The following is a 12,094-nucleotide window of genomic DNA, read 5'->3' on the forward strand; positions in this document are numbered from 1 at the left end:
CCCCTGTGTCACGTGACAAGACACCACGTGACGGATCCCCGGTATCATGTGACTCCGTTCATTCACAGAACGCAAGTAAAACTGTTCTCTCCGCGAGCCACAGGATGGCGCACTTAACGCGTAGCGCCGCCCATTCTTATTCACACGTGCGAAGCGATAACTACGACAGAAATGCGTACGAAACAATGCTGCGAACTTCGAAAGAACGTAGGACGGAGATATTTTTTCATAAGAAATAATGGCAAACGTGGTTGTTGTGGACCGATGGGGTGTCAACATTTTGCCGGGGTCCCCTTATAGTCGGTTTGGTCAATTGTTAAAGATGAATAAATTAATAAATGATTAATAAATGGGGGAAATATTAAAAAGCTTCCTCCAACCCTAAAGCCACTGGGCAAAAAGCACACAAGCAATAAACAGTTGAATGCATACAGTATAAGTAACATCATCAATTGCAATATTATCTAATTATTACTGCAATTGATTCCTTTCTTTGTCCTCTTTTTGGGATGCTGTACAAACATTAACACACAGAACAGTGAAATGAACGCAGGTGCAGGAGGCAACAATAAACACGTATTGTCACTCATACAGTATTGCACAGCACTGTAATAGATGTACCTGTAACCTGCAATCAGATTTCGTTATTTTTGGAAAATGAGTTCTATACATTATGAGGCACTCTTGTTTTTTTTTTCCTTTTTTAATTGTTTTTGACATTAATGATTAATGTCTGCACACCTCCGCTTTCACTTAATGGGCGGGAGTCACTTTTGCTAGTTTGTGTACTGTTGTGTAATGGTACAGCAGTTTCCTCAAAAAACCTTTCATAATAATAAATAAAACACACATATTGAACATTGTATTTGTGTATCTGCAGGTCTAGGGACGTGTTTGAGCAGAGAGGGTTATAAGTGGTGTTTTACAGTGACATCATGGTCACACAGAAGGAGCGACGTGTCACTGAAACAAAGTAAGATTTGTAAACTCAGTAAGTTCTCCAAGGTGTACTATTTCGAACAACAACAATAATAATGATAATACTTTTATAAGTAATGGCTGACACGTTAAGCAAATAGTGGAATAATCACAGTGGGAATCCTTATTTTAAAACTGTAGTAGGCGTGGCCATGCAAATGAGCACGCGCGGGATACGAAGTACTAAAGCACGAGTGGAGGGTGCGGGCGACAGCCTCGCGAGCCGTTGGGAGTGATGAGATACAGAAAGCTAGAGAGAAAGAGGAGCAGCGGAGTTTTGCGCACTGCCGTGTTTCGTTCCCGTTGTGCTGCTGCTCGCACTTGCATGTCGCCTGTAGCAGCGCCTTTCGTCCCCGGGCTTAAGCGTTAAAGAATGCCACCGCAAATGGAGTACTACTGCGCCGAGCCGAGGGCCCCGTCCGCGCGCTGGTCTCGGGACAGGTGGGAGGACGCGGCCATCAGCTGCATGCTTGTCGGGGATGGCGCCGTGGGCAAGACCAGTATGATCGTGAGCTACACGGCGAACGGCTACCCTGCTGAGTACCAGCAGACGGCTTTTGACGTCTTCTCTGGTGAGCTGCCACGTCATTAATATTTCTGTTAGCATATGGAGACAGAAGGTGGCGTAGTGGTTGGAGCTGCCGCCTTGCACTTAAAGGGCCCTGGTTCAATTCCCACCTGTTGCTGTAGAATCTTTGATGCACTTCTTTACTCTGAATTGATAGGGTGAATAATGCCCTGCTGTATAAATAAAATAAGAAGCTTTATATTGTGTGTTTGGAAAAAAGTGTCAGCCAGATGAATACATTTAAACGTGTATCATCATGTAATTGATTAAACGTGTGTCATATGGTGGATGGTTAGTTTCAGTGCCTTTTTGTTTTTAGTACAAGCTCCTGTTAGGAAAGGCAGATCAGTTGGGTTATTCAGTGCTGGGTGGTCAATTTGCGCAGGAGGAACAGGTGGAAGGAAAAGTAAAAGCTGCCTGATTTCTTTCCCCCAATAGGACAAGTCCAGGTGGATGGCATGCCTGTACGGATCCAGCTGGTGGACACTGCGGGACAGGTGAATGTACACTCAAATATTTCCTCTTGTGAAACCAAACATTATTATTTTTTTTTTTTTTTTTTTTTTTTTTTTTTACAAAGTGGTCCTTGCTCAGGGGTGCAGTGGTGTGGCAGGTTTGGCTAGTGCCTGCTGTGCGGTGGGTCTGGGGCTTGAACCCTGCTTGGGGTGCTTGCAGTGGACTGGCGTCCTGTCCAGGGTGTGTCCCCCTCTCCCTTCGGCCTTGTGCCCTGTGTTGCTTGGTAGGCTCTGGCTTGCCATGACCCCGCTTGGGACAAGTGGTTGTAGATGTGTGTGTGGTCCTTGCTCAATCCAAGGCCAAATATGTAAGAAATGGTTAAGTTATATAAGTTATGTGACTTTTTTTTTTTTTTTTTTTTTTTTTTTTTTTTTTTTTCTGATCTCACTCACTCACTAGTTAATATCCTAAGGGTTGAGGTGACAGCTTTATTCTGTTGTCTTTTGCCTGAAGAAAACACAAGCTGATCTATTTAAACATTTTTTTTGTCTCTTCACATAAGTATGTCACTTGTGATGTAATGAGTTAAATCAGAAGTAATTCCCTGACAACCCTCCTGATTCATAGTTGTGTGTTATTGATTGAGTCATTTGACTCAAATCTAGATTTTTATCAGTGTCAGAATCTGTCGACTTCTGAAAGGATTGAGGGCTCACCTGGCCTCTGACCTTCTTCCCCAGGAGGAGTTTGATGGCTTCCGTTCATTCTGCTATGCACACACGGACGTCTTCATCCTCTGTTTCAGCGTCGTCAACCCAGCGTCCTTCCAGAATGTTACCAAGAAGTGGATCCCTGAGATTCGAGCATGCAACCCTACCTCCCCCGTCATCCTGGTGGGGACGCAGTCGGACCTCCGGCATGATGTCAACGTTCTAATCCGCTTGGACCAAAGTAAAGTGAAGCCTGTTGTGAGTTCTCGGGCCAAGGATGTGGCTGAGAAGATCCGGGCACAGGACTACGTGGAATGCTCAGCACTAACTCAAAAGAACCTTAAGGAGGCATTTGATACAGCCATCTTTGCTGCCATTAAGCACAAGGCCCGCCAGGCCAAGAAACTCAAACTGTCGGACGGCACAAAGACTTACTCAAAGTGTGGCTGGAAGAAGTTCTTCTGTTTTGTCTGACTCATTCTACAAAATCTGAGACCAACTTATTAATTTATTAAAAATGAGAAGTGCAAACCACAGGGACTGGCCAGTCTTCCTGCATTTGTAGGTTGTGGTGAAGGGCCTTGTTTGACTCGATATGCAGTCTTGCTCTGAATGTTCAGTGTCTTCCCTCACGGGAACTGAGGAGAAGATTGACCAAACTGTAAATCGAGAAACTTGACACGCAGCAGATTTGATATGAATAATATATGTTTGAGAGCAGGTCTAAAAGGGACAGTGACTGAACCTTTTGGAGTCTAGCAAGACTGGTGAGGAGCTGCGGATGACGATCCGTGTTCGCACTACCACTGCAACAGAAATGTTAACAGTAAACGCAACATTTGTGTGGAACTGTGTTGTTTGAAGTCGTTAACCCCTCATGGGCAGTGTTTGAAGGGTCACATGGAGGAGTCAAGGACAAGGGACTGTCATTGGTCCCTTCTCATAATGTCACCCACCCTTACAAGATGGTATATTTTATGTGTTGATGATCTGAAGCAAAGCAGCGGTGTTGACCATCAGTGGGCTTCTGGTTGTCCCACAGGCCTTGTGTTGATGAACTACACACTGCAAGGTTGCTTCCTAGCAATGCACATTTCAGTGGCTAAGGGTGGCACTTCTGATCAACCTGTGGCTTGTTTTCAGCATCGCTTAACTATTCTGTGGAAATATGCACCTTAAATTGCTAAGGCACTTGATCATCTGCTAGAAATATTGCCCATGGTACCAGGGCTAAATACTACATTCACCTTACAGTGCAGTCTTTTGGAAGGACGTGATATGAAATTCTGTACCCACCATAGGAAGCCATATGTCAATATGAATGTGAAAATAACTTTTATGCTTCTTGTAGAAGCTACCTAGTGCTTTTTTGGGAGAAAAAAAAAAGAATCTGTTTTAAGTTTCTAAATAAGTTTGTTTGAGAGGACTAGATGATATAGGCAACATACTTTTACTTCTAATACGGGATTTGGTTAGAACTTTCCACACCCAAATCACACCATAATTTTTTATGTGTTGGAAAAAGTGCTTTTTGTAAGTGGATGTCTATATGAAGTGCTGACAAATAAAATGAGGCATCAAGATCATTTAAGCGTCAGTGTTTTATGGTGAGAAGTGTGTCATGTTCCCACTTTTTTTTTTTTCCTGATACAAGCTGGCCAAAACTGGAACTGAACTGTAAAATAAGCAGTGCTGATACCCTAGTAATGTTCTACACTCCTCCCAGGAACACAGTTAAAGGCAAGATGAGCCAACAGGTTTAATGACAAGAAGTTTGTTCATATTTTCCAGTTTTCTGAAAATCAGTCTTTGTTAAAGGTAACATTTTTTTTCCCCAGGTTAAGAGGAAACCCAAAGCTTACATAGTGGTTGTGCCCTTCTCAGCTGACCTTGGGCAATTTGGACAGACCTGACATTCCACTGGGGTACGTCTAAAGAAAATAGAGGCTCTCCTGTGATCACAGCATTGGTGGATTGAGGTTCAGGTGCGTTGGGAATCCTCCTCTGATGTGGGTTCCACGACACTGGAGCTACAGCTGAGGTGGGCCTTAAGGAAAAACTGTATTGTGCTCTCCATCAGCACAGCATACACGGAAACTGCTTGTCACGACAAACCGGAGCCTAAGCCAGCAACAGAGGGTGCAAGGCTGGAGGGGGAGGGGACGCACCCAGGACAGGACGCCAGTCTGTCGCAAGGCACCCCAAGCAGGGCTCAAACCCCAGACCCATAACAGAGCAGGACCTGGCCAAACCCACTGCGCCAACAGCACAGCAGTGAAGAGAAAAACATTACAAAAAGATCGTTCAGACTCCCAAAGCTAGGCTTTACTTAACCTAACTGCTTCCATTAAAAAAAATTTAATTCTAACTGTAAATAAAGCAACTGTCAGCTATGCAAATACGCACGGATAAAAAGGTTAGGAAAATCAGACACACTGGAATTCCCTCAATGCAAACAATATTTCCCTGAAATAAATCAACACTGATGGCCTCAAAGGACATGAATATCCAAAACTGTAACAGACACAAAACCTTTGAGGCAGTATGTTTACATCCAGAGATCTTGTGCTTCACTGTCTGTTTCTTCTGACATGTCCTGTCAGGTATGTCAGGTTAAATGTTAGGTAAAAGGTATGGCTAAAACTGAAAATCTTTTAGTAAACAAAGCAGAGGTAGGCATGCAGTACAAGATTTGAGAAAAATATCTTGCTCAAGAATATGATGGTGGGATGCTTCAAGGATTTTGAACCAGCAACCCGTTATTTGTTACAACTCTGGTTTGCTAGCTAGGATTTTTGACCACTACCCCAGGGTACACTACTGTTCCCACAATCAGTATCACAGAGCGCTGTGGGTATGCCATAAGATCATAACTTCAGCATGGTAGCAGGCTGGGTAACACTGGTAACACTGGTATCTGGCAGCAGCTGGCCTGAGCATTTAGACATGGATTCAAAAATACAGGCAGTCCCCGACTTACGATGGGGTTACGTTCCGCGAAACCCATTGTAAGTCGAAAATATCGTTAGTCGAAAATGCATTTAATACACCTAATACACACCTCTGTTTGGCAGACTGGGCGATGCGGATTGCTGCCACTGCTCAGCATCGCAAGAGAGTATCGCTCCACGTATCGCTTCCCTGGGAAAAAATCAAAATTCAAAGTACGGTCTCTACTGAATGTCTATCACCAGCTGACTATCATGAAGTCAAAAAAATCGTACATCGAACCATCGTAAATCGAGGACCACCTATAATTCCATCTGTATGGAATTTGTAGGTTTTCCCGTGTTTGTGCTCTGGTTTCCAAAGTCCAAACATATGTGTTACAGGTGGATTGGTGGCTGAATTTAAAATAACATGTGTGTGTCTGTTACATTATTATGGTGTATTAATGAGTGAATGACTGTAGGTAGCTTAGTGTAGTGCTTGTAACATCCTAAGTTACGTTGGATAAAGATGTCAGCTAAATACTAGTTAACCATTGTATTTCATTTTTGAGAAAAATGTATATTGCACGAGATGCTTATACTGAACCAAATTTTTGCAAAAGTTTTACTTTTTAGCCATTACTCTGGTATTGTACTGCTCATTTGTGTATCTTATAACATTTAAAAAAAAAAAAGAAAATTGGTGTCGGTATCGGGATTTGTCTGTGTCTTATGCACCTACTTGAGTGATGAACCTCGGTGTAGCAAGTGGTAGGGAACAAACTAGGTTTGCTTGAGACTTTCATGCCTGCAGCTATGTCTCCTTCTCTCAATGTAATGCATAAATTGTACTTTTTCTGAGATGTACGTCACTTTGGACAAAAGCACCTGCTAAATGAATAAATGTAAATGTAAATTTTGATACGAACACTCTTGACTGTCATTCAAATGCATGAGGAAATAAAAAAGGTCATTTTAATCAGTTACTTTTCCTTCACCTTTTTTTTAGTTGTTTTTGTATTATGGTGAACAATAATGTCTCCTGCGGATTTCACCAGCTAAAGTCAGCTATCAGTCAGTGAAGTTCACGGCAAACTATTAGAAATGCGTCTCTGCTCTTAGTTGACTTCTTTTGCTGATTTAATTGGCTAATCAGAGTTTAGTACTGACCAATTGGAGCTAAAGTTGAGTTTCATCCCTCCTTATTCACATCCTAGTTCATTTCCTTCCAAGGAAGTGAACTCAGAAAAAGAAATGCAAGTTTGATATGTTTAACACGTTGAGAATATCTTTTTTCAGAATTGGAAGAATGAAATACTAAGAGTTGAAAAGGGTGTGGTGGTGCAGCTGGTGCCTTGCTGGATGGCAGGTCTGGAGTTCGAGTCCTGCTTGGGGTGCCTTGCAGCGGATTGGCATCCCGTCCCGGGTGTGTCCCCTCGGCCTTGTACCCTGTGTTTCCGGGTAAGGCTCTGGCTCACCACGACCCCGCTCACGACAAGTGGTTGGTGACAGATGAGTTAAAAAGGACTTACTTTTAATGAGCTATTCCATAAGTTGCTCCTATTTTTTTAGACTGTGTGGACTAACACTTTTTTCTGCATGAATGCCTGCAAACATTGACTGTAACAGAGGTTAAAAAATAAGTGATGCTCTTATTTATTGTTAACCCTTGTCAAAGTTACAGTGGTCCAGAACCTTTCCCCAAATCACTAGGCACTAGGCCACACATGTGCACAGTCTCACACTGCAGGCGATTTAGCGTCACATTCCCCTGAAACTGCATGTCTTTGGAAAGAAATCCGCACAGACTCAGAGAGAACATGCAAACTCTACACACACTGAACTTAATTCTATCCAACCCCAAACAGCCCACGGACATTCATTTAGTTGAAGCTTTTCTCCAAAACAACTTACAATGTTAAGCTATTTAACAGTTATTTACCTATTTAAACAGCTGGGTAGTTTTTTTTAACAGAGCTATATTGAGAGAATCAAACAGTATGAATTGATGAGTATTGTAATTAAATACTTCTAAAATATTATTGGTCTGAAACGTTTTAGTTTACTTATAAGGAGTGAATCTATAACGTGTACTTATACGAGTGAACATAAAGTTGTGAAACTAAGATTTAGAAAATTGGGAAATATTTGTTAATGTTAATTGTTATGTTGATTAATGCGTTAATAGTGCGTGCCTTGTGAACTGAACACCATGAAAGTCAGCAAAAGCAATATACAGTTATTTAATGGAAACTGATTATTTTTTTGGTGAAGTATTTATTTTCATTTGCTAAAAAGGCTCTGAGGGGGTGTGGTGGTGCAGTGAGTTTGACTTGGTCCTCCTCTCCAGTGGGTGTGGGGTTCGAGCCCTGCTTAGGGTGCCTTGCAATGGACTGGTGTCCGTCCTGGGTGTGCCCTCTCCTTCCAGCCTTGTGCCCTGTGTTGCTGGGTTAGGCTCCAGTTTGCTGTGACCCCCACTGGGGACAAGTGGTTTCAGACTGTGTGTGCGTATAAAAGGGCTGCACACTAGGAAGTGTTATTACAGGTGTTCATGTATAATAATGTTCGATTACTAATTCTGGGAACTTATTGAACCTTTACTGTAATTTAATGTTTGATTTAACTTGAATAGTATGAATACATTTTTAATGCTTTAGAATAAATCTGGGTAGTATACAGTACAACCTGAAAGTTATGACTACACATCCACCTGTACCTCACGTGTGTGTTGTCATCCTTGTCTGCCAACTGATGTCAATGTCGATGTACGTGAACTCCACACCCAGTCTAAAATACATGTTACAGTACATCGTTGCTCATCTCCTGTCGTGTGGCAAGCTCGCTGACTACTCACTGTTTAGTTAACAAGTTCTGTGTACTTTCTAAACACAATATTATTGTCAACATTGGCAATGGAATACCTCTTAAATATCTTAGATAAGACTTTGTGAGCTGCTGTCAACTGTCCTCAAAGAGTTATACCCTAGCTAGATAAGTGAGCTACAATGACTAAGTAAATCAAGTTCATAGAAGAATATGACAAACCTAATATGGTTTAACATTTCTTTGGATCTGGAGCATCTCAGCTGACTTGCCAATTAATTTGTTAATTATTTGGATAGTCTAACTTTGGACCTGTTTTCTTATTATTAGACAGTCAGTAGAGTGGTGCTTAGGGATAATGGCTTGTACCAATGAGGTTGTCAGTTTAAATCCTGATACTTCACTGCTCCATTACCTTTGACAGAGGCATTTATCCCAAATTTTTCTTGTCTCAATACCCAGATGTTTAAATTGGTAAACATTTGTAAATCACTGGCTAAAGGTGTCAGATAAATGGCAGAAGAGTCACATAACTTCATTCAGCACAGCAAACCCTGTCGTGCTTATAGGTGTCAGCAAGCAGTTAAAGGACACAAGTCTGGATCTGTGCTCCTGCTGTAGTACCCTTGATCAAGGTACTGAATGGATACAGTAAGAAATACCCCACTGTATAAATGGGTTAATTGTCTGCACTACTTGTCCCATACAGGGTTGCGGGGAGCCAGAGCCCAACCCGGCAACACAGGGCAGAAGGCTGGAGGGGACACACCCAGGACAGGATGCGACTCTGTCACAAGGCACCCCAAGCAAGACTCAAACCCCAGACCCCCCGGAGAACAGGACCCAGTCCAACCCACTGCGCTACCACGCCTCCACTTTAGCAACTGCTGCTAAATCAATTAATGTAAGTATACCTGGATTGGATTTAATTGATTACAGGTCTGATTAACAGGGGAATCTGCAGATATCTTCAGTCCAAAAGTATAATAATACATATTTAATAGTAACTGGAGGGCCATAGAGGATTTTTTGTAATATAAAATGATCCATGTACATAGTTCATGAGAAGTGTGCCAAGGCAAAGGCTTAGATGTTAATGTCATTGCAAATATCTGACATTTCCAAAGCATCAGCTTTTGAAAGTAATAATTCCCAGAACAAACAGTACATTATGTGGGGCCCAAGACCTGGCCAGCAGTGTGTTGTGATGAGAGGTCTTGGGTCCCACATGACTTTCAGTTTGTTACACACACACACACACACACACACACACACACAGAAGGATTTCCGTAAAGACCTGCAGCTTCCTTCAGTGTGTCAGTGGCAGAGCCCCGATTTGCTGTACCTTCATGGATCCATTGGGCAATAGCAGCCTAACCTGACAGGTTCAAATTCCCATGAATGGTGAGGTGTTTTCTCTCTGTCTGTGGCTTAGTATTGGCATTAGTCATCCATTGTCTTTCGACTCTCCCAGAAGCCAAGCCGATCCTTGGTTCCCAAGGCTTGAGAGAAATTAAGCAGCGCCGTTGCTGGCTCGCTGCCAGTTTCGGATCTCTGGGAGTTTCACTGATGTAATTTACTGGCAGGTAGTATGAGAACCGACAGGTGCATCTTTTGCTTTGGGCGTTTCTCTGCAACACAGGTCATCGACATTGGCGGTGACAGTTATTGCTAAAGGCTTTCACACTCTAATGTCTATTCAAATATACAGGCAATGGCAAACAACAACGGTTGCTGCACAGTTGAATGGGTTTTTAATAAACAAGTTTAGGCCATTTCAGCAATGGTGATCTCCAGATACGGTGCACTGCGCTGTTCTACACACCTATCCAAGGGGACACTAGATGAGGTCTCGATACTAGAGCAAAATGTCAGTGAAATAATTAAATTCACAATGACTAGATCCCTTGCCTATGATTATGGATATGTGCCTGCTACTTGAATTTCTTTTAAAGAATGTGTCAAGAGGATTTTAATCTAATTCTTTGTATGCCTAAGTTTAATGAATAACAATGCAGACCACTTTTTTAGAATATTTGGAAAGGCATCTTCTAGTTATGGGAGGGATAAAATCGAACAAGTTAGTTTTCACTGGTCAGGTGGATTAACTGAATGTAAAAGTAGTGAGAAGGTGTACAAGAATGCATGGAATAAACAGAGTAGAATGATAGCACAGCGAGTAGTACTGCTGTCTCACAGTGCCTGGCTGGTGCAAAAGGATGTGGATTCGACCTCTGCTCAGTCTTCATAGAGTTTGTCTGTTCTCCTTGCGTTTGCGTGGATTTCCTCTCACAGTCCAAAAGATGTGATTTGACTGGTGACTATAAAAAAATATCCCACAGCGTATGTGACGAAGACTAAGTCTGTTTTGCTGGTGTATGGATGAGTAACTCGCTGTAAGTAGTGTATCTCGCATTTTAAGTCACCTCAGCTGAATTAAGTGTGGGCTGATGTTAATACTACATGGTGTTCATTGGAAGGCTTTTTGGAGAAAAGCATCTGATAAATGTAAATCGTATCAAATTCAGACAAAGATTGAATTGTAAAGATTGAGAACTTTACTGTGTGTTTCTCAGAGTTATACACAAAAAAATTTGGAAGTGTCTTTATGTCATATATTGAAAACTGGCTTCAGTTCTTACAGCTCTAGGTAAATAATCTTAATAGATGAAACTGTTTAATCACAAAAGAGTCTAATGATCTTTGTATACTTGCTCAAAGCCATACTGTACCTGGATTCTTACAAAACAGGTTTAAGATACACAACATAAATCAATGTTAAATTCTGCAAGTAATGCTTTGTACCACCTACATTTACATTTAAATTTATTTATTTAGCAAACGCTTTTCTCCAAAGCAACTTCCAATGAACTCAATGTAAAGTTCTCAGCCCACACACCTTATTCACCAAGGTAACTTACTTAGTGACTTTCCTCCGCAAATAATGGTATGAAAAGACCCATTTCACAGTGTGATTAAAAAGTGACTTGAGAAGATTTCAGCAGTTTGAACTGATGCGTATGTGCAAGCAATATTCTAGGATTTATCCACCTACCAACTCATATCATCCTGTCTGAGTACTTCTTACTTTACACAGGAGCTTGCATTAGCAATTCTAAAGGCTGCAGGGGAACTGATGAGACAACTTAGCCAAAGAGCAGTTCAATCTGGTTACTGAGGAGTCACAGCAAGGTCCCGATGATAAATGTGCCTTTTTTCCTTGATTGAATTAGTTGCTCTGAGATCTGGTCACTTGTTATGAAAGCTATCCATCCACAATCACTCCAATCAGTGTTGTGTCCTTCACAGAGACTGTTTTCGTTGGCCATTTCAATGGACCTCCTTTAAATCAGCCCCCCAACAAGAAGATTTAGTGGGTCTCTTCCAGAGAAGTAATTTATAATGATATCTTGTCAACTATTATCAGTTATGATAGAAACAAAGTTCTCCTCTTTAGCTTCATCAGAGCATACAGTCAGTGAGAATTACCCACCACGTTCTTGGAAAACTTTGATCATCACATTATCTCTGCAAAGGTTTAGTATCACACTTTATTCACACAACACACAAACATTTACGGAACCGCTTGTCCCATAGGGGGTCGCGGGGAACCGGAGCCTACCCGGTAA

General features: G+C 41.8%; 1 protein-coding gene across 1 annotated transcript; it reads left to right on the forward strand.

The window, feature by feature from the left end:
- Positions 1 to 1,185: 1,185 nt before the first annotated feature.
- rhov (ras homolog family member V) lies at positions 1,186 to 4,421 on the forward strand. Its single transcript, XM_018727281.2, has 3 exons — positions 1,186 to 1,550; positions 1,985 to 2,043; positions 2,743 to 4,421. Exons 1-3 carry the CDS (start codon positions 1,352 to 1,354, stop codon positions 3,184 to 3,186), a joined length of 702 nt encoding a protein of 233 aa, XP_018582797.1. The 5' UTR covers positions 1,186 to 1,351; the 3' UTR covers positions 3,187 to 4,421.
- The last annotated feature ends 7,673 nt before the right edge of the window (positions 4,422 to 12,094 follow it).

The sequence above is a fragment of the Scleropages formosus genome, chromosome 15 (assembly GCF_900964775.1).
Source record: "Scleropages formosus chromosome 15, fSclFor1.1, whole genome shotgun sequence".
NCBI classification, from domain to species: Eukaryota; Metazoa; Chordata; class Actinopteri; order Osteoglossiformes; family Osteoglossidae; genus Scleropages; species Scleropages formosus.

Coding starts and splice junctions, on each gene's coding strand:
- rhov (XM_018727281.2), top strand. CDS start 1,352: ATGCCACCGCAAATGGAGTACTACTGCGCCGAGCCGAGGGCCCCGTCC. Junction 1,551..1,984: donor GGCTTTTGACGTCTTCTCTG/GTGAGCTGCCAC, acceptor TTCCCCCAATAG/GACAAGTCCAGGTGGATGGC. Junction 2,044..2,742: donor TGGTGGACACTGCGGGACAG/GTGAATGTACAC, acceptor CTTCTTCCCCAG/GAGGAGTTTGATGGCTTCCG.